Source organism: Populus euphratica, unplaced genomic scaffold (genome assembly GCF_000495115.2).
Source record: "Populus euphratica unplaced genomic scaffold, PopEup_1.0 scaffold169.1, whole genome shotgun sequence".
Lineage (NCBI taxonomy): Eukaryota > Viridiplantae > Streptophyta > Magnoliopsida > Malpighiales > Salicaceae > Populus > Populus euphratica.
This window is the reverse complement of record NW_011500053.1, coordinates 140156-162109: the sequence shown is the minus strand read 5'-3', so window position 1 is coordinate 162109 and position 21954 is coordinate 140156. Positions and strand designations below refer to the sequence as shown.

Genomic DNA, 21954 nt, shown 5'->3' with positions numbered 1-21954 from the left:
CACTCGTGGAATAATATTAATTTAAAAATGTTGACAAGGATTTACTGTGCTTTAATAGTATTTCTCAAATATATCTTTCAATTTTGTTTACTTAAAAGAAAAAAAAACGAAATGTTGTTACACTTTGATAGCGTCCAATGTTAAAATGTTGAAGAGAGCTTGTATAATTTTTAAGGTTATGCTATTTTATATTGCTTATAGACGGTTAGAGATTGACAATTTATTATTAGAATGTATTTAACAATTTTAATATTCTTGGGTTGAATTGTTTTCTATTTTACCATTATGTTACATATTATATTTTTATAGACTAGGAATTTTTTATTATTTCCTGTTTCTTTTAGTCTGTTATCATGTTTAGAACATGTATAGTGCGGATTGTTATTTTGAATGATACATCTCTCTGTAAAAGGTTATATAAACCTCCCGTTGTTTGTAGTGAATAAAGGTGAAAGACTTATTCAATACTATATGTTGTAGTTTTTTTTGAATATTTTTTAATAATTGGTATCAAAGCCTCATGTGATGAGGCTTGAGTGTGAGTGTGTGTGGGGAAAAAAATTGTGGTATTTCTTTTAGAATTAGAGAATCAACAAAATGGCAGAAAGCAATAACAATGGCATTGTACAATTAATCATTCCCAAATTTGATGGATATTATGATGATTGAGTGGTGCTGATAAACAACTTTCTCCATTCTAAAGAATATTGGGATCTTATAAAAAGTGGGATTTCAGTGGTGGTGACATAAAAGATTAAGCCAAGATCTGTCTTTATGGTAGTGGCAATAGAAGGATAACATAAATTATCAAGGACTAGGCAGAAGCACAATGCAAACTGATTGAGGGGCAGAAATTGAAGAACTTAAAGGTAAAGAATTATCTTTTCCAAGCTATAGATCAAAATATCATGAGGGCCATACTTAATAAAGATACATCAAAGAGTATTTAGGACTCCTTGAAACAAAAATACCAAAGCTCTATCAAGGTGAAAAGGGCACAATTACAAGAACTTTGAATGGACTTTAAGACTATTCATACGAGAGAGGATAAAATTATTGATAATTTCTTTACTTGTACTCTCATTGTAGCCAACAAAATAAAGACTTATAGTGAGATAATAAGCCAAATCATCATCAATCAAAAAGTTTTGAGGTCCATAACTTTAAAATTTGATTATGTGGTTTGCTTTATTGAAGAATCCAATTTAAACACACTGACAATTGATAGGCTACAGAATAGGTTATTGTTTCATGAACAAGGAATGAATGGCCATTGAGGAGAAGAGTAGACTTTCAAGATCACTTATAAAGATAACACTAATAGAGAAAGAGGTTGAAGGGTGTTCAGAGGAAGAGGTCATAACAAAAAATATTTCAACAAGGCTACATTGAATGTTTTAAGTGTCGCAAATTAGGAAACTTTCAATATGAGAGTCTGAATTAGGAAAAAGAAGTCAACTATATAGAACTACATGAAGGAGAAAAACTACTATTAATGTCTTATGAAGATCTTAACCATGGAGAAAGAAAAAAGATTTGGTTCTTCGATTTAGGATGTAGTAATCATATCAGTAGGAATAAAGAATGGTTCTTAAATTTGGATGTTCAATTCAAGCAAACTATGAAGCTAGGCAACAACTTAATGATGATAGTTATAGGAAAGGGAAACATTCGAATGCAAGTGAATGAAATTACTCAAGTAATTTCTAAGGTCTATTACATTTCTAAGTTGAAAAATAACCTGTTAAGTATAAGGTAACTTCAAAATAAAGGTGTGACAATTCTAGTTTAACTTGGGAAGTGAAAAGTTTTTCATCTGACTAATGGCCTAATCATTCAATCCGAGATGAGTGCGAACAAAATGTTTATTGTGCTCGCAGTAATGATACTGAAAGCTACCAAGTATTCAAGCTATGACAGAAGATAAGAGTTATTTATGGCACTGTAGATTCAAACATTTGAGCTTCAAAGGGTTGAGAACCTTTTAATATAAAAGGATGGTCAATGGTTTGCCTTCTGGTCTGCATCACCTATAGCTCTTATAAAGTTATGTGCAACATGTTTAGTTGGAAACACAACACAGGGAATCCATTCTAAAAGGGGGTTTATGAAGGTCATCACAGAAACAAGAGTTGGTGCATGTCGATATATGTAGCTCTATAAATTCAACATCAAATAACAACAAGAGCTATTTTTTTAGTTTTATTAATGATTTTAGTTGAAAGACATAAATTTACTTCTTGCATAAAAAATTATATGCCTTTACCATGTTTAGAAGATATAAGGCTTCCGTTGAAAAGAAAACAAGTGCTTACTTTAAATGTTTAAGGACTAACAGAGGTGGTGAGTTCACCTCAAATGAGTTTAGAAAGTTTTGTAAGGCAAATGGCATAACCAGGGAATTAACCACGGCTTATACTTCTCAGCAAAATGGAGATGCTGAGAGGAAAAATAGGACTGTGATGAATTTAGTGCGGTGCATGCTCATAAATAAACAAATTCCAAAAGCTTTCTCGCTAGAAATTATGAGATGGTGTGTGCATGTCCTCAATAAGAGTCATCCTCTAGCTATCCAAAATACAACTCTAGAGAAAGCATAGAGTGGTATGAAGCCTATAGTAGAGTATTTTAGAGTTTTTTGGTGTCTGGTTCATGTTTATGTACATGTACCAGACCAAAAAAGAATCAAGTTGGATGATAAAAACATACAGTTTATTTTAGTAGGAATGAGTGAAAAGTTAAAATCCTATAGATTGTTTGATTTGGTCTCTAAGAAGATAATTGTTAGTAAGGATATTATTTTTTAGCAGAATAAGATTTGGAATTAAGACATAAACATGGAAGAAATAATTTTAAATGTGTTAGAATGGAGTGATACTAAAGAAAAAATTGATAAAGTTAAGAATGAAGAAGAACTTGAAACGAAAGTTAACGAGAATGAAGAAGTTAACTCAAATAGCACAAATAAAGCTGGTTCAAGTAGTATTTGCACACATTTCAGCGTGTCACATGATGAGGGTTCCTTTGGCCTAGGGAGGGCAAGACGAGTTCCACTTTGGATGCAAAATTATAAAACATGAGACAATTTGTTAGAAGAGGAAAACTTGAATGCTTTGAGTATTCTCACAGAAGCTGATCCCCTTACTTTTGAAAAAGATGGAGAGATGCCATGAATACAGAGATTGAGACTTTTGAACACAATAAAATAGGGTTCTGACTATCTTACCTTAAGGAGTGAAAAGCATTGGAGTTAAATGGATCTTTAAAACAAAACTCTATAAAAGTAGTAATATAGATAGATGCAAGGCTAAACTTGTGGTAAAAGAATATGTATAATAATATAAGATTAATTATATAGAGGTGTATACTCTAGTGATAAGATTAAATACCATATGTCTGATAATTGCCCTAGCAGCTAAAAAAGATGGGGTATTTCTCACTTTAATATGATAAGTGCATTTCTGCATAATGAACTTAGTGATGAAGTTTTTGTCCAACAGCCTCAAGGATATGAGAAGAGGGGCAAGGAACACAAGGTTTATAAGCTGAATAAGGCATTGTATGGCCTCAAATAAGCTCTACGAGCTTGGTACAATAAAATTAAAGTTTATTTTGCTAAACAAGGCTTCGAGAAATGTCACTATGAACACACCTTATTCATAAAATTAAAAAAAATATATGTTTTTAATTGTCAGTCTTTATTTTGATGATTTAATTATTATTAGGAATGATAATAACATGTGTAAAGGATTTAAAAAGTTAATGATGTTGGAATTTGACATATCTGACTTGGGAAAGATGAGATATTTTTGGGGATTGAAGTGTTATAAAATTCTAAGGGAATTTATGTATGTCAAAGAAAGTCTGCTTAGTCTTATAAAGATTTGGCATAGACAAAAGCAACTTGGTGAAGAACACTCTAGTTCCAGGTTGTAAATTGTTAAAGGACAAAAAAGGAACTAAGGTTGATGCAAGCATGTTTACGCAACTGGTTTGCAATATTATGTATTTGATTGCAACCATACCTGATTTAATAAATGACGTGGGTCTTATCAGTATGTTCATGTTGTGTCCTACAAAGCAACACCAGTTAGTAGCGAAAATATTACTTAAATATCTAAAAGGTATAATGAATATAAGGATTTTCTACAATAAAGAAAGATGTAAGTAATTCATAGCTATTTAAATAACAATTTTGTTGAAGATGTAGATGATCACAAGAGTACTACAAGGTATGTAATTCATGCATAATTCTGGAGCAGTATCAAGGTCTTCCAAAAAACAGCTTGTGATTAGTTTATCCACCACTAGAGCTGAGTACATTGTTGCTCCCTCGTGTGTTTGTCAATGTTTTTGGCTAAGAAGAGTTTTAGAGAAGCTTGGTTATGTGCAAGAGAAATGCACTACAATTTTGTGCGATAATAATTCAAGCAAAAAACTCTCCAAAAATCTTGTTTTTTAAGGCAAAAGCAAACACACTGATATCAGTTTTCATTTTCTTCGTGAATTGGTAAAAGATAGTGTGGTTAACTTGAGTCACTGTAATACTCAAGATCAAGTAGCCAACATTATGACAAAGTCGAGATTAGAGGTGTTTTAGAAGCTTTATAGTTTGTTAGGTATATATGAAATTCCTTAATATAAATTAAATGCACTCTACATATAGTTTATTGTTAGATGGAATGATAGACTGTTAGAGGTTAATAGTTTATTGTTACAATTTACTTAACAATTCCTACTTTCTTAGGTTAAGATCTTTTTTGTTCTACCATTCTGTTGCTATGTCCTATTCTTACAAACTAGTAGTTTTATATTTTTTTTATTTCTCCTAGTTTGTTAACGCATTTAAAGCATGTATAACATAAATTATTATTTTAAATGTTGCATCTCTTTGTAAAAGACCATATAAGCTTGCTATTTGTGATCAATAAAGGTGAGAGACTTCTCATTCAAAACTCTATGTTGTAGTTTCTTTTAAGTGTTTTCCAATAAATACATCATTTTTAATAACGTAACCTATAAACTTTTTCTAAAAAATATATCCTCTAAAATAAAAAATAAAAAAACTATAAAGATCTGTTAGAAATATGATATCCTTTGTAGGGCATTCAAATATCTAAGTTTTGGATATTCATCTCGTCAAGGTTGTACTATCCTCAACAACATAATTTTCACAATTAAAAATAAATAAACAATATTGAAAATAGGTTAACTACGATGATTTAAAATGAAAGTAAAAATATTAAAAAGTTAAACCAATTAGATTTGAGGTGTTTGAGAATGTTGTTGTGATTAATTTTTAAAATTTGTTTTATTTGTAAATGCATTAAAATAATATTTTTTATTTTAAAAAATTATTTTTTATATCAACACATCAAAATGATTTGAAAACACTATAAAATATTAATTTGAAGCAAATAAAAAATAAAAAAATTCAATTATTTTTTTTTAATAAAATACAAAAATAAATGGAATCTTGATGAAATATTGGTGGACTCAATTTAACTTCATCCAAACTTTATGGTCAATTAATTATGATATATATATATATATATATATAAAGTTAACTGGTTTAGAAAGATTTTTATAGTGTTTAGTAATTTTTTTATAATAAAAATAAGTTGATAAATAAATTTTTAACCTAAAACCCTACTTGCAACTTTTCAACTCTATTTCTTTTTCTTTTTAAATATGTTAATTTTTTTTTTTGTTGAGCCCTAGCAGGTTGCTATTAACAAGTATAACTTTGAGTAAGATTTTGTACAAAATAGATCCTTCTTTTCTTAAATCAACCAAATGAAGTCCATTTATTTATCAAACTCATGTTTAATAGAAGGATGCTATTTATCTTCTCATAAGCATAGTTATTAAATTTGATAATAGGATAAATTTGGAGCTAGTTTGAGTTTCAAGTCATGTAAGTTACCTTAGTCTAATTAATCAATTTAAAAAAAAAAAATCAATAAATTTTAATCCAAGTGACCGAACCAGAGGTAAAAACCTAGGAGTTAATTTTTATTTACCATAGCTTATCCAGGACAATAACTTGAAAAATAAAAATAATTTAAAGTAAAGGAAGATCCAAGGCGAAGGAATCTTCATAGAACACGCAAAAAATTCAGGCCGTGGAAACCAAGAGAACCAAGTTGCAATCTTTTGCTTTTCAGAGGGCTCGGGTTTTAGTGACGTGGGTTAATGCCACGTATCAAAAGTGCACGTGTCAGTCTCATTCGTCTTAAAGCTCAAAGGCCATCAAAAACGTTGGTGATGTGATTGTGACTTGTCTACTGGATTTTATGGGAAAAAGGTCCTCCCGTTTCATCATGATGTCTCCACGCGTCTTGTCAGAAGATGGTGACCTGTCTCCTGGGTCCCTTTTACCGAGTTCTTTTTTTAAAAAAAATTAGGAAAATAACACCTTTTTTCTAGGTGCACCAACCGATCTAAATTCACATGATTAATATTAATATCCATTACCGATTAAACTTCTTCTTTTTTTTTTTTTACCATAAATCTTGTGTGAATATATTGCAACTATCTCACGTAATTTACACACATACACGTGTGTGTCTATGTGTATACACACGCAGAAAGGTGGGGCTAAAAATTTTAGTTTGAGATGGCCAAATTAGAGAAAAGAATTGAAAGGTTAAAATTAAAAAATATATATTTTAAAGCTAAATATCTTATTTATTAAAAAAATGGGATATATATATATATAATCAAAGTAATATTATCAATTCTATTATGTTTCAGTTATATATCTTATATCATTTTAAAAAATATAATAAAGTAAAATTATTTATTCATAAGAGGCATTATTGTTATTAATATATATTAAATATTATTAAAAATAGTTGTTAGTCCATTTGCGTCACCTTCCAGGATGATACCATATATCACCTTCCAGCATAGCATGTGGAAGGTCTTGATGCCCCAAATGCAAGTTCGGCACCAATAACTCCAAAATTAATTTTTTATAATCTCTTTCTTTTTAAATTTTTTTTTATCAGAATCTATATTTTTTATGTTGCTATATTTTTTTACAAGTTTTTTTATTAATTTTTTTTATAATTTTATAATTTAAAATTAAATTAGTTGAAAATTAAGTTTTTTAATTGAATTCAAATTTAAGATTTTACAAGTTGGGAGTTTTAAATATTAAATTATGTTTAGGAGTTCGTCTAAGTTTGTTTTGTTTTCTTGTTTTATTTTTAAGTTGATATTTCTTTTATTTTCTTATATTGCTTGTTAGTTTTGTTATGTTATTTTGTATAATTTGTCTTTTATAAGATTAGTTCATTGTTCATGATTGAAATCATTAATTTTAAAGGTTAATGTGAGTTAATTTTTATTTTTTTAAATTAATTTATTTTAATTTATTATTTTAATTTTTTTTGTAAGATTATTTCAATCTTATTCCTATATCTATAATTTGTGAGATCACCAAGTTTAACAAGGTTTTTTTTATAAATTATTTTTTTATAATTTTATATTTCAACATTAAATTGTTCAATAATTAAAATGGGTTTAGATATAATTTTTTTTTGTTTCTTTTTACTTTTATATTATTTAAATTACTAATTAAATCAGTAAATCAAATCTCATATTTTTTTACTCTAGCAATCTCTTTTTACATAAAAAAAATTTTTACTTTTATATTATTTAAATTACTAATTAAATCAATAAATTAAATCTCATATTTTTTTACTCTAGCAATCTCTTTTTAAAAAAAAAAATGCCCGGCCAGGAGAGATCACGGGCATCAAATCTAGTCATGTTCAATTTGATAACTCTCCTATCATCTTTTAAATTCCTGTGGAATGCATTTACTGGGCCATAAATAAGACCCTCGCTAAAGTCCTTAGAGCCGAGCACTCTATTTTCTAGCTGAAAGTTCTAGAACAGCCATTAAAACCATCCTAAATTCACGTTTTACTTCTAATTTATGCGCTCCTGTCGATGTAAGCACCATAAATTCCTTTTTATTTTCTCAATACTTTGATATTTTGATTTAAATTTACATTTCACTTCCAATTTATGTGCTCCCATGAAAAATCAAAATACTACGAAACTGAAATTTATTATTCTTATAAAAAAATACTAACTAAACTGAAATTGACTATCTTGAATCAAAATAAACAACAATAGATTTTTTTAGAAGAGATTATTGAGAAATTAGTTAAGTTTTTTAGATAGAAAAACTTAATAAACTAAAATGGGTTTTTTTTAGATGACAAAACCTAAGAAAAAAACTAGATATTATACTAATAAAATTGTAAAGAAAAAATTAAATAATATAATTAAAAAGCATTAAGGTGAGGAAAACATAAAATGTAGAACTTAAAAGAAGAATATGTAGAGAAAAGGAAAGTGTTATGAAGCATGCTAGAAATTATATTTAATTTAATTAATAACCATGTATAGTTGAAGAAAAAGCTAGAATATTAACAAAAACTTTTTTTTTATATAAAAGAACATATAAAGTTGGCTATTTTTTATATGACTAATGAACTACTTGATTATATGTTTCTTTTAGGTTTAAATTGCATCATTTTATGCTCCAATTATATGAATTTAAGCTTTAAAATAAAATACAAAGAAAATACACAGCTCATTCTAAATTCATGATAATTTTTATCATGGTTTAAGTGTTCGTTTGTTTACGCGATTGCGACAACATTTCAAGTAAATTGTAAATATAAACTGTTTGATAAAGAAAAAATAGGATTTACTATTTATGGATCCCATTATTTCATATGTTCACAACGCAAGGTGATAAAAAGTAGTTCTAATCTGTTTTTTTTTATAAACTGTGTTACAACATAGTAACCAGAGGCACGCAACTTTTTCTTCTTTTGCACTTCTATGTCTCCATTGTTCATATTAATAGTGTAAACATAAAAGTGTAGAAGAAGAAGGAGAATGAGGGGCTGGAGAAAAACAAAGAAAGAATAGTTATCTTTTGTCCAATCAACACATCTACATCATTGTCTTTGTCATCCAACTCCAGCACCAAGCATACACTAAAAGGAGAAGGAGCAGAATAGAGAAATAGCTAGAAAAGTGCTCAACTTTATCTTCATCTTCAGGAGCAAGAGACCATAGGTAAGTCTCTCTTCATTCCCTCCCACTTTGCTTTATTATCACATTACATTATTCAAGTGAATTTTAATTCACTTGAACACGTGTGTTGCTTTGCCCAGTCGGATTATTGGCTTGGGCCAGTGACCGAGTCGAGGTGGCTAGGTTTAGCCCAGCTCATATAGGTTGGACTGGGTCCGGCCCAAATCTAAATACATTAAATCGGGTCCGTCTCAAACTTAAATGCATTAAATAGTGTGTGACCCAATAAAATAAAATAAAATAAATCTAAAACAATTTCACAGATATTATGTTTTATTTTAAAAACTAATATTTAACATGATTCAATGACACTATATAATTACATTTGAAGGAGATCATATAATGACATGGTATTTGTAGAATTTGATTGCAATTCCAATTTTGTTCCTGATGATATTTTACCTGATGTTGTTACACACTCAGGAAACCATGAAAACTATAGTTCTTATTGGATAGATTTCATACGTGATAAAATTATACATAGTTTAATACAACAATAAAATATATTTTATATAAAATATTGTTTATTTCATGATATAATAATAGTAGTTAAATCGATAATATTTCAATAAAAAACTATCAATATTAATATGTCTTTTTAATTATTTTATAACCCCAGTTTGAAAAGCATTATTTAACCAAACACATTAAATTATTTTTTGTTTAAACTTGATTTCAACCACAATTTTAACCAAACATATATTTTTCCAAACCAACCTCAACTAAAAGTATTCTTTATAAAATATTTTTTTTCAAACCATCATTACAACAACTATCACAATACCAACACATTCTAAAAGTTTATTTTATTCATTTTCAATTCACGAGTTAGAAAAAAAAAACACAAAGTTACTGACAAACCTTTAAAGAAAAAGAAAATTGGTGGTTATTGCAATACTCATAACAAAAATAGTCAAATTTATTATCGATGAGTTTCATTTAATGAGAGGATTTTGATGGTGGTGGATTTGTTTAAGGCCTTGATACGTTGGGTCACTCAAGCTCAAGTGCTTGACTTGATATTTTTTTTCTTTTTTAGGAAAAAACCTTCAGCATTGGGTTTTTGATGATTTTTTTCTTGTTTTTATTTTTATTTTTATTATTTAATATTAAGTTTATTTTGAATTGATCTTTATTTTTTATCATTTAATTAAAATAAAAAAATATTATTAAACCTATTGAAATTCATAATTCAAGTTACAAGTTTGATAAATTAACTTGAATTTACTAGAATTGATCTAGTATGTTATCGTCTCAATGTTAAAAAAATACATGCCGACTTTATTTTTTTAAAAGTCAAACTTCTTTTTAACAGTGTCCAAGTTATCTTTAAATTTGCATGTCTGGTCTTTGTTTTTATGTCATTTTCTTGTCTTTTGAATATTTTCTTGTCTTAAAACTCCCCAAGTTGACTAGATCATCTCTCACATAATTTAATTAAAAATCCAAACTTGGCAATGACTTTAGTCGGGAGTTTCAAGTTTGACTTGTGGGATATAATTGAATGACAATATTAAATAATTCCTTGTAAGTTGAATGTTCTTTTTTATGTATATGTTTTTTTAAATTCAACCTACGACATAGCACAAGAAGTAAACTAGTCGATTATAATAAATTTGCTTTTCCTAATTAATAAAATACAATTCAAAATGAATTAATTATTGTCGATGGACTGTATTGCTTGCTTTCATAATTTGAATCCTTCACAGAAATATCTTTCAAATATGCATAATTTTACCCGACTTTATATGCTTTAGTGATTCATTAGCAATGTGATCAGTGCTTTGCTACTGGTCAAATATTTTTTTAGCAAGAAAATTAAATACACACGCTTTTCAACTTTGTTTAGATTTTAAAAAAATTCTCAACCATAAATTAAAATGTTTATACATGCATCTAATTACATAAATCAATATTTGATCAAGAGATAACTTAGATTAAGATATTTAATCTCACAACATAAGCCTAGTACTCAGTTTTGTTTAATAACTTTGTTTCTAAGAATATATTTTTTACCTAATTAAATGATTATTCATTTCAATAAAATAGAAAATAATTCATTAATAAAAGCAAATTGAATAAAATTATGAATCCTACCTATCAAACAACCTGGTATTAAATGATAAAATTAAAAAAAATTAGAAAAACAACAAAAAACAAAATCTTGGGTAAACTTGCTAATTGCGATGATGGAAACATGATTGAGATAACCCCATAAAAATAAAGGTAAAAAAAAAAACACAAAGATCAATTTTTAAATAATTAAAATTTGAATGATGAAATTGAAAAATAAAATAAAAAAAAGACCTCAAAAAACCAAAATGAATATATGTTAACCCTTGAGACCCATGAGCATGGTCATAAGGCTTGGAATGACCACATATAAGGAAAACCCAAAAAACAACAAAGTAAAATCCTTAATACAAATATGTTAAGTAATGAAACTAGAAAAATTAATGAAAAAGACAAAGGAAAAAAAATAAAATTAACATAAATTAACTCAATAACCTCATGACCATGCATATAGGATTAGGATAAACTATAAAAAGAAAAAAAAAGCACAAGACCAATTCAAAAAAGAAGAAGATGAAATTGAAAATAAATTAATTTTATAAAAGAATCTAAAAAATTCAAAGTCAACCTTTAAAACTTGTAAACCTGATCATTAGGTCAGGACTAACCTCATAAAGGCAAACAAAACAACAAAACAAATTTTTGAGTAAAAAACCATATTAAGGGTTGAAATTGAAAAAAACAATACAATTAAAAATGATCTAAAACAAAACAAATAATAATAAAAAGAATAAGTATCAAATTTGATATAATAATAAATTGAAGCAAAATGCTAAGGATGAAAATAAAAACAAAATTCAATTAGAAAAATAAAAAAAATTAAAAGAATGAGGATCAAATTTAATATAAAAATCAAATTAAACTAAATGTATAAGAATGGAATTGAACGAAACATAAACCACATAAAGATTAAAAAAAATAGCAATTAAAATAATGAGAACCAATATGAATACAAAAAATAAATAAGAAGACACCATTATACTTTGGCAAGGAAAGGAGAGAGAAAAAAAGGAGGAGAATAAAAAAATCCATTAGATCCTCGTTATCGCTCTACTACATACATGTGTTGCACTATTAGATAAAGGACGTTAACGCGCTTCCAAATCCATCACAAAATAAGGTGTTTCATTGTGGGACACTACCATACAGGTATGAGTAAAGTCTACTTATGGGCACATGTATAACATGCACTAACCATTTTTTTAATATTTTATATAATTAAAAAAATCAAATTATCCTTTACTTCGTATAAGTATAATAAAAAAAAATGAAAAAGCCCAAGCAAGGAAGTTTAAAATTTTTATTTTTTTTATCCCTAGAGCAATTAACTAATTTTGTTGTTCATTAAAAAAAGGAAATTCAATAAATCCCTTGGGCACAAGTTTATTTTTTTCTTAAAAGGTTATTTTAGTAATTGAATTGTTAAGAAAATACAAAAGAACTTATCTAACCCCAATTAATTTAGGGGAAAAAATTGTCCTTGTGAAAAGATTACATCACTTGTTATTTATTTGGTTTGTGTAGAGAATAGTAAAACTATCTTTTACCATGGGCATTTACAATGTTTCCCCACTCGTTTTATATTTCTTTTTGTTAATGTTCAAGCTTGGTCTTTGAAAGAGAAAAATCTTGCAATTTAACCCAATTACTCATAATCAATTGGAGGATATTTATTTTAGATAAATATATTACAAAAAAAACTAAAAAGATTCAGTCTTTTACTATGATCCTAGTCACAATACACTATGAATTCTAATAGTACATTGTCTTTTTATATAATTATTTTTGGTAACTTAACCTCTTTTTATCCTCAATTCAATCCTTTTACACTATATTAATTTAGTATTAATCTTGGTGTTTGGTTTTGATTGGCTTGGTGTTGGGTCATTATGGTGTTGGGAAACAAATTTGGTGCTTGATGGATGCTTGATCTAAAAAAATAAAATTCAATTTTGTTTATTAAAAAACAATCTAGACTTTAGGGACCAATTTAAAACAAATGTGATTTCAATCCCTTTTCTCATCATATTAGAAACAAGAGGGTGACACATATGTTACATACGCCAATGCCAATGTGTGTAAGAATATAATTGTGTTCTGGTGGCATGTGAACCTTTTTTTTACCTTCGAAAAGGATCTCCACACACTTTAGGGATTGATGTTATTGGATTCGTTTAGGAGGTGGTCATCTTATGAGGTGTCACGTGTCTATATAGTAGCTTCAATATAACTTTACTAACCTATTTTTCTTTTCTTACTTTTCCTCTCTTTTCTCTCTCCTTTCATCAGGTTTTACACCTTACACGCTCCAGATTATAAAAACATGTTGTTAATTTGTTTTAATGTGAAATTTAGTTCTTATTCTTTTGATTTATATTTTTATCAACTTGTTTTTACTATTTCATTTTTCAATATTAGATTGGTTGAGAGTTGAGTTTCATAATTATTTTTATTTACTTTTTATGAAGCTATCTCAATTTTATGATGTGGGTCATAGGAATGCAGGTTTACTTTGGGTTTTTCTTTGTCTTTTTTATTAAATGATTTGTTTTTTAATTTTATGCTTCTACATTGAGTTGTTTATGAATTGAGCTTTATAATTTATTTTTTTGTTTTCTTTTGCTTAAGTTATACCAATTTCACAACTCGGGTCGAGGGTTTGATTGACTAACCTAAGTAAACTCAAAATGATTTTTTTAATTCTATTTTAATTGAGTTTCATAACTCATTTTTATTTAATTTTTATTGAGTTATCTTATTTTTATGAATTATGTTGCAAGTTTATTTGGTTTACCCGGATGATTTATATATTTTTTTCATTTCTTTTTAGATTTATTTTTAAAAAAAAAATCTTTAAACATTGAGTTATTTAAGAATTGAGCTTCAAATATTATTATGATTTACTTTTTACATAATTATCATGGTTATGATCAAATTGTGAATTTTTCAAGCTAACTAGGCTTGCTTAGGTCAATTTGATTTGTCAACATTTTATTATTGTATAAGGGTTTTGGATGTCTATATCTAATCCATTATTATATATATCACACACATACTTGTATCAATGCAAATAGATATTAACTCAATTCGGATCAAACATTTTATTATTGTATAAGGGTTTATTGTATAAGGGTTTTGGATGTCTATATCTAATCCATTGTTATATGTATCACACACACTTGTATCAATGCAAATAGATATTAACTCAATTCGGATCAAACATTTTATTATTGTATAAGGGTTTATTGTATAAGGGTTTTGGATGTCTATATCTAATCCATTGTTATATATATCACACACACTTGTATCAATGCAAATAGATATTAACTCAATTCGGATCAAATTGGCCATCGCTTAGATGTGGGTGGTTTTGAGCATGAGAATTCTAGTAGGAAACATTGCAATATGAATTATATTTTTGTTTTTAACACACTCAATAAAATGGTTTAGTTGAAATAAAAAAGAATATTTTGGATGTAATTGAAATTTACAAAAGTGTCGGTACATGAAAGACAAACTAAACATTATAAAAATAGGCCGCGTAGCCATTATCCGATAAAGCAGCAGAGAGCTTGCTTCCTTATCCGACAAGTGACAAGAATCTCTTCTTATAATTGCAGGTTTGCCAATATTTCATTTTAAAATACTTTTTTTTTCATAGAGATATTAAAATATTTTTTTTTTCAATTGTTTAAAATTAACGAAAAAAATAAAAAATAAATAAATTATAAAGAAAAAACAACATTTTATCCCCACCGCCGCCAAACCCTTCTGATCCAGACAAGAAAGAGATCTTGGTAATAAATAATAGCGTAACTAACAAAGGAAAGAAAAACACAACACACCATTTCGTGCACTTAAAACCAACCAAATTCCTTCAAAACCTTGTACGAAACACCAGAGAGTCATCGGCAATCATGTCCATGTGACAAAGATCACAAAGGTATTCTCCTAACTTAGCCAATCCACTGGAAATGTTTTGGTCATTACAAACCACCAATTACTACTACTGTGCTGTGCGTCTTCCGCTAGAACTAACATCAAAAGTTTCTAAAAATATTTGGGATTGATTTTCTCATCCTTAAACTTGCATGCTACCTGGGGGGAATTCTTGTCATCGGAGAGACTCTAAACTATGACAAATGCCTACTTGTACTCCTACCAGAATCCACCGTTTATTTCCTTGCAAGCTCCTAAGATAAAACCAGACTTTGAGATTTCTTTAACTACAAGGCACTGACCATGTAACTCAACTACTCTGGGGCTCTGAGGCTTGATCATTGTTGCTAGGCACGACCATACCAAAATTTGCCTCCAAAATCAATAGAATGCGTGTTATGAGGAAATAGCAATATGCTTTACTCCACTTGAACGCCCACCCCTCCCTCTTCCTTGCTGATAACCTTCAACTTGACCACTTGAACTCCTTCCCCTACCAGAAAACTCACCCCGACTTCTATCATTTCTACCAAAACCCCTGCCACCACCGTAGTTCCCACGGCCCCTGAAGCTGTCATTTCGAAACCCTGCCCTACCATAAGAGAAATTACCTCTTCCGCTACCAACTGCACGATCAATAGCATCCACACATTAGTAAGTTATATATTTGAGTCCATGATAATTGATAAATGAGAACTCAGGGAGATAGCAAAATTCCTGGCAGGTAGACATAGTAACATCATTTTTCTTTCTTTCATTTATCTTTCAATTATTGCATTGGATCTAGGTAGAAAATTGAAAAGTTTAACTAAGCAAATGAAAGAGCAGAATAAAACTTCCCACTTACCTCGAGTATTAGTTCTCTTCATCTCAACAACTGTTTGACGCCCCCCAATAGTAATAGGTGAAGCCTGAATAATAATTTCCATTAAGGAAACACAATATCTAATTATCAATTTTGAAACAAAACATGGTTGAATATTTTTCTCACTGAAGTTCCAAACAATTAACAGATTAACTGATGTTTTGACAGTACAAACAGGACGATCTTAGTATAAATAAAAGTTCATCCGAAAGTCTTAACATGTTTAAGAAATCATATCAAACTTAAAAGGTCAAAGCAACCTAAATGACCACCTTGACATTCAGGAATCAAGAACTGAAATTGATCCATACATATGTACTTGAGATTTAAGCTATGCTAACGGGAGAAATAATGGCCATTTTTGCAAAAGCCAAGTGGACAATTAGAGAAGTTGGGTGAGTCAAGCATACTATCTAAAAAATGCAGTGCTATAGTCCCACACAATCAATCTCTCTCTCTCTCTCTCTCTTAGGAAATTGACCTCACAATTGCACATAAAAGTAACTGATTATATGAATTATACTTTACAACCATGTCGAGGTCCCTATCCTCTGATTGCAAATAAGAACATAGAAACATGCAGTAATCTTTGATAGCTTGGTAATTTGAAAGAGATTTGAACTTGGGACCTGTCTATTGGTTATACCCAGGCCACAAGATATCCACCAGCTACTTACGCAGCAAAAACTGTTTTATTTCCTCAACAATAATCATCAACTTGTTACTTAAGAGTGTGTTTAGGAATGCGGTGCAAACCGCATTTCCTCAAATTTTGAATTTTCTTTTGTGCTTAAAATGACCCTTTTATTTTAATGTTATCATATTATTTTAATATGCTGATGTCAAAAATGATTTTTAAAAAATAAAAAAAACTTTATTTTGATGCATTTATAAGCAAAAAACACTTTGAAGCATCACTACTACCACAATCTCAAACACACCCTTAATTTCACCCTTGCTCTTCAGTAACATTGTTTGCCCTTCAGTAACTTACCTTGATTAGGAAAGATGTTTTATTTCCTCAACAATAAACATCAACTTGTTACCTAATTTCACCCTTGTCCTTCAGTAACATTGTTTGCCCTTCAGTAACTTACCTTGATTAGAAAATACACCAATTATTCCTCAATCCTTTCCAATAAAATGCTGCAACTCAGAATCCCCAAAACCATTCTAGTTCCAACTAAGTGATTATTGAAAACCTCTTTTGTCCATGTTCTTTTTTCACCACGTAATATAAAAGCCTACCACAGGAATCATTTTATAAGACTTACTGCTGTTTTTCCATCACCATAACAGTTCAAGTCCAGACACTTTTATTAATTGTATTTGAACCTCAACCAGTTCAAAGTCTGAACTGCATTCAAAGGAACACAGCCAAGATATTTAATTATACAATCAACAATGCTAGTATCTTTAAGTGTCTCACACCTTAGCTCACCAAGCAATCCCAGTAAGCAGGCTTACTGAATCTTTCCTGCATCAAAAAATAAAAGGAATGCTCGTATCCTATTCAATACTCAGTTTTTTCCTCTGGCAGCTATTCAAGTGCAAAAAAACAATGAGCAGCAGCTTAACCTCCATCTAAATATTCCTTGCATTGCTTCAACAAAGTGAAGACAAAGACAACACATTGACCAAGCTTAAATGTTTCTGGCTCTCCAGCTCACATGTATGAAGGACTGCGTGATGCTTAGAGCCTGTTGGTAGCACTATTAATAGTATTTTATGAGAAGGAACAAAATCTCATGCCAAATTGTTCTCTAACCAGTAAGCACCTTCTCTGCAGATGAACTCTACCTTAAATTTAGTGACTGATTCCCCATCGCATTGCACTAGAGCTCATAGGTTTTGAGTTCAGTCAAATTAATTGATATTTATTTGAACATGTTTACTCCAATTCAAGATTCCAACCAAGCTACAAGTTTAATATAATGTGAAAGATCATACAGCTCCAAACTCTTAGGCTTGAAGGTAACCGAATACCACAATATCCATTAATAATTCCCATTTCTATACCCCAAAATATTTGCATATTTTCTTGTTTTCACCTAATTATGTCACATAGAATATTGTGTTCTGTTAATCATGACCAGAGCTATATCCTTTTCCAGGCTACAGCAACCTTAAATTACTTTGACCTTTTTTTCTGTGTTTAACTACTGCTGCACAAGTCAAGTGAGAAAGGGCTAGGTAATGCAAGCGACCAAGACAGGAAATACAAAACAACACCAGAAGACACTGTACACAACAATAAAAAAGGGCAAAAGAAATCAGATTTTTTTAACATAAGACCCTTTATAAAGTGTACGAGTTGAAGAAAAATATGTTGGCATGAGATTGACAGAAAATAAATACCACAAGAATGAAAACAATTACCATGCAACATCTAATAATAACAGAAACACTCCAAAAACTAAAAATAACTTTGACTAAGAATGGACAAACCTCAATTGCACTATTCATGGAGTTTGGGGAATGAAATTCAACAAAACCAAAACAGTATCCCTGTTGCTGTATTGACAGAACAAATATATTAACAAAGAGCCAAGAAATCATTTTTAAGTAAGTAGAACAAAGCAAAAGACAATGGGTCTGCAAAGTGATTGGAACCAACCCTATTATATCTGACTTGGACACCTCTTTCCTTGATAGGTCCAAACTTCTCGAACTCTGCCTCAAGTTGAGAAACCGTCAAGTTAAAGGGCAAGTTTCGAATATAAATGGAGTGCCCTTCAACTGTCAGTGGAAAGTGGTTACTAGAGAATACACTTAAAAAAAAAATACTTGACATACAACAAAGACTTAATCCCAAATTCCGTGATACATCATTATCTCAGCTACATACCTTCCTCTTGAGCACTGCTAGTTTCAGGGGCATCATTGCTGCTTGGCACTGATGTTTCAGGCTCAAGGACAGGTGCCACTGACTTTTCTGACTGGTTCTCAGTTCTCTTAGGAACCATTTTTGTAGTATTAGCAGGTAAATAAACTTTTATTGGCAGCAAGCTCCCTTTCGCCACTTTAACCTAAAACAAGAATTATCGAACATACTGTTCTTTGTAATTTTCAAAAACGTGAATTAAAAATATCTGGCTATAAACTCACAATTGATGCATAAGATTTCTTTGGAGCATCCTCTTGGATCATGGACGAAACTGATTCAACAACTACAGAAACATCATGCTCATCTGAATGATCTTCCACAATGATCTCTCTTTCATTAACCAGTTGTTTCTCATGGTCTGATGATTCATTAGCTTTCTCAGCAAGTTTTTTGTGTTCTTCCACAACAGAAGGTAATGGGTCAGGTGCAGAAGGATCAGGAACATGAGCGGACTCTGAAAAAAAAAAAAACTCACAATGTTAGGAAGTTCATAGTAAAACAGAAAATAAATCAATGACACAATAACAGCCAATGCAAAATTGAGCGAATATAAATCTTACCTTGATCTGGGATTGAGGGAACAATAGGGTTGCTATCAACACCATGGCCAAGATGACTTTCCAATGATTCATTGTCATCCACATACCTGAAAACATCATTTAGGACAAAATAACCACTGTCTTGTGGTGCGAGAAAAAATGACTGAGCAAATTTCCTTTTCACATTGTCCTTGCCCGTGAAGCATCCAGTTACTAGCACAGTAACCCCGTCTTTATAAGATATCTGAGCATCTGCTGTTTTGATTTCTGCCTTACAGTCCTTGAAATCCAAGGAAAGTATCTTCTCATTGATACCCTGTTCCAAGGAAAATAATCTCTTTTCAGATAACGCTGTTAGTTCTCAAGTAAAAAATTCAAACATTTTTCATCCATACATTCTTAGAAAAAGAATACAACAGATCAGTTAAAAATAAATTACAAACAATGATTGTGAGATTAGATGAACCTGACAATAAGAAAAAGGGAACAAACTCCAACCCATCACTATTATGCAGCTGACTCCTCATGGGTCTCGTTACATTTCAGACAGGAAAACTTTTACAAGTTATGTATGACGTGACAATAATCCAACAAAATGAAATCTTGAAAGTGCCTTAGTATTACAATGGTGTAACAGCAGAAGATTACAGAAAAGAAATTTGTTAGAATCTAGCCAATGTCGAGGTTCAATTTTTTTTCTCATAGCAATTAATACTGGCAACATCATTGCAATTTATCAGCAGATATGATGTAACTTTACATCTATGATAGAAATAAGAGGCAACATAAACATATAGCAATTAGACAGATTTGAGGCTGACAGCAGACACAAATAATCAAGAGATACATCAATCTTCTTGTGTCTGCCACATCACTTTTTGTAAAATCATTTTAAACCATTTGCTAGCCCTCAAACAGCCACCTTGATGTGAGATAAAGATCTGTACATTGTGGATCATTAACAACTGAAAAGTATCAACAGCAAATCTATGAGGATATGCATCTGCTAATGGAAAGACTGCCACACCAAGAAACTCACTTGCATTGTTGTCACTGATGTCACCACACCATTAGCATCTGGACGGCTTAGCACACTTGAATCCTGATAGAATCTATGGACTGATTCAGGTGAGCTGAGAAGAATATAGTAATACTGCTCAACAAAAGCATTTCCAACCACTTGGGCACTGGGAAGAGTTGGGTTGCTCGCTGTTTGTAATGCCATTCTGATGGATAGCAAAAGAGAATGCAACAATGTCAATGAAACAGCATTTCTATACCTTAAAGAACATGATTAAAAGGTTTAAATAATCATGTTTTATAAGTACTGGGGCAAGGAAATGAATAATTTCCAGATGTTCTTGGAATCACATTAAGAAAAAAATTCAAACAAAGCGTGTAATCCACAACATGGAATTGACAGTTTTCATTGTACAACTACTGGGAAAATTCTCTCATGACCAAAGAGAAGGGAAAAAAAAAAAAGAACAAATATGCGCTTGATATGTAATGCAACCACATTTTCAAGAAAATAAGTACATCAACATTGTCAGAGAGACTATAGTCAACAACAACTGCAATAAATTCTAAAATTTTCAAAAACGAATTGAAAAAATTGAATATTTAAAGCGAATAGTGACATTCACCGGATCCAAATAGCATAACCCAAAGAGAATAAACCCTAAACCCACCCTTTAAAACACATAACTGAAGTTTCCCATTATAGAAATTCAACAAAATACTACTTAATCAACCAACATTGACATCAACAACAACAATAATAAAAATAGCCCATTTTTTCTATGTAAAAAAAAAAGAAACCAAAATCATCACATTTTTATCAATGATCCAATATTATTAAAAAGTAGCAACTACCCATTATAATGCCTGATAAAATAAAAAACAATAAAATGCTCAAAACTATTTAAAAAGAAAGAACATCACAAAGCAAACATTAAAAAGGATGACGATTTCGTAACTAAACAAAATGGACTCCGCATAGAAGGAACATATAAAAAAGGGTAAAATCCAAAAACAAAAGAAGGGGCCAAAGAGAACCTGAAATAATGTTAAAACTCGAAAGCGAGAGAAAGGTTTGATAAGGTGAACCGGTATAGCGGGTGGCTTCAAAGAGTAGAGGGGGAGTAAAAGAGAGGAGAACGGAGAGCAGACAAAACACGAATAGACCGAAAGTTACCTGCGAACTGTGACGCCTCTGTTTCCCTATAATGTTGGGCTACAACTTCTGCGGGTCCGGTTCCCTTTTGTTACGGTTTGTGGGTTTATCCATGTGCTGGAATTGAGTCGTTCCCAGTGAGTATTATTCGGGTCAACAGTCAAACTGAACCCAGCCCAAAATAGTTCGGTTTTGAATTAAATTTGGGTATTAAAACCCGATCCAGATTTACATTAGGTTCAGTTTCAGATTGGGTTTTAAGTGTATATATAAATAAAGAAATAAAAAAAAAATCTGTCCGTTGCTAAATAATGAAATAATTAGGTTTGATAAAATAATTTTATTAAAC

The 21954-nt window shown here is 30.1% G+C and overlaps 1 protein-coding gene across 3 annotated transcripts; it reads right to left on the bottom strand.

Annotated features, from left to right (window-relative positions):
* Nucleotides 1-14978: 14978 nt before the first annotated feature.
* On the bottom strand, nt 14979-21713 carry LOC105107740 (putative G3BP-like protein). Of its 3 annotated transcripts, none has more exons than XM_011001771.1 (9): nt 21627-21713; nt 20469-20655; nt 19451-19745; nt 19112-19344; nt 18852-19032; nt 18621-18742; nt 18452-18517; nt 15986-16049; nt 14979-15764 (listed from the first exon to the last, which is right to left on the bottom strand). In XM_011001771.1, exons 2-9 carry the CDS (start codon nt 20652-20654, stop codon nt 15535-15537), a joined length of 1377 nt encoding a protein of 458 aa, XP_011000073.1. In that variant the 5' UTR covers nt 20655; nt 21627-21713; the 3' UTR covers nt 14979-15534. The 3 variants fall into 3 exon arrangements, with proteins under 3 accessions (XP_011000073.1, XP_011000072.1, XP_011000074.1); XM_011001770.1 differs by lacking the exon at nt 21627-21713 and adding an exon at nt 21488-21620; XM_011001772.1 differs by lacking the exon at nt 21627-21713 and adding an exon at nt 21408-21426.
* Nucleotides 21714-21954: the final 241 nt, after the last annotated feature.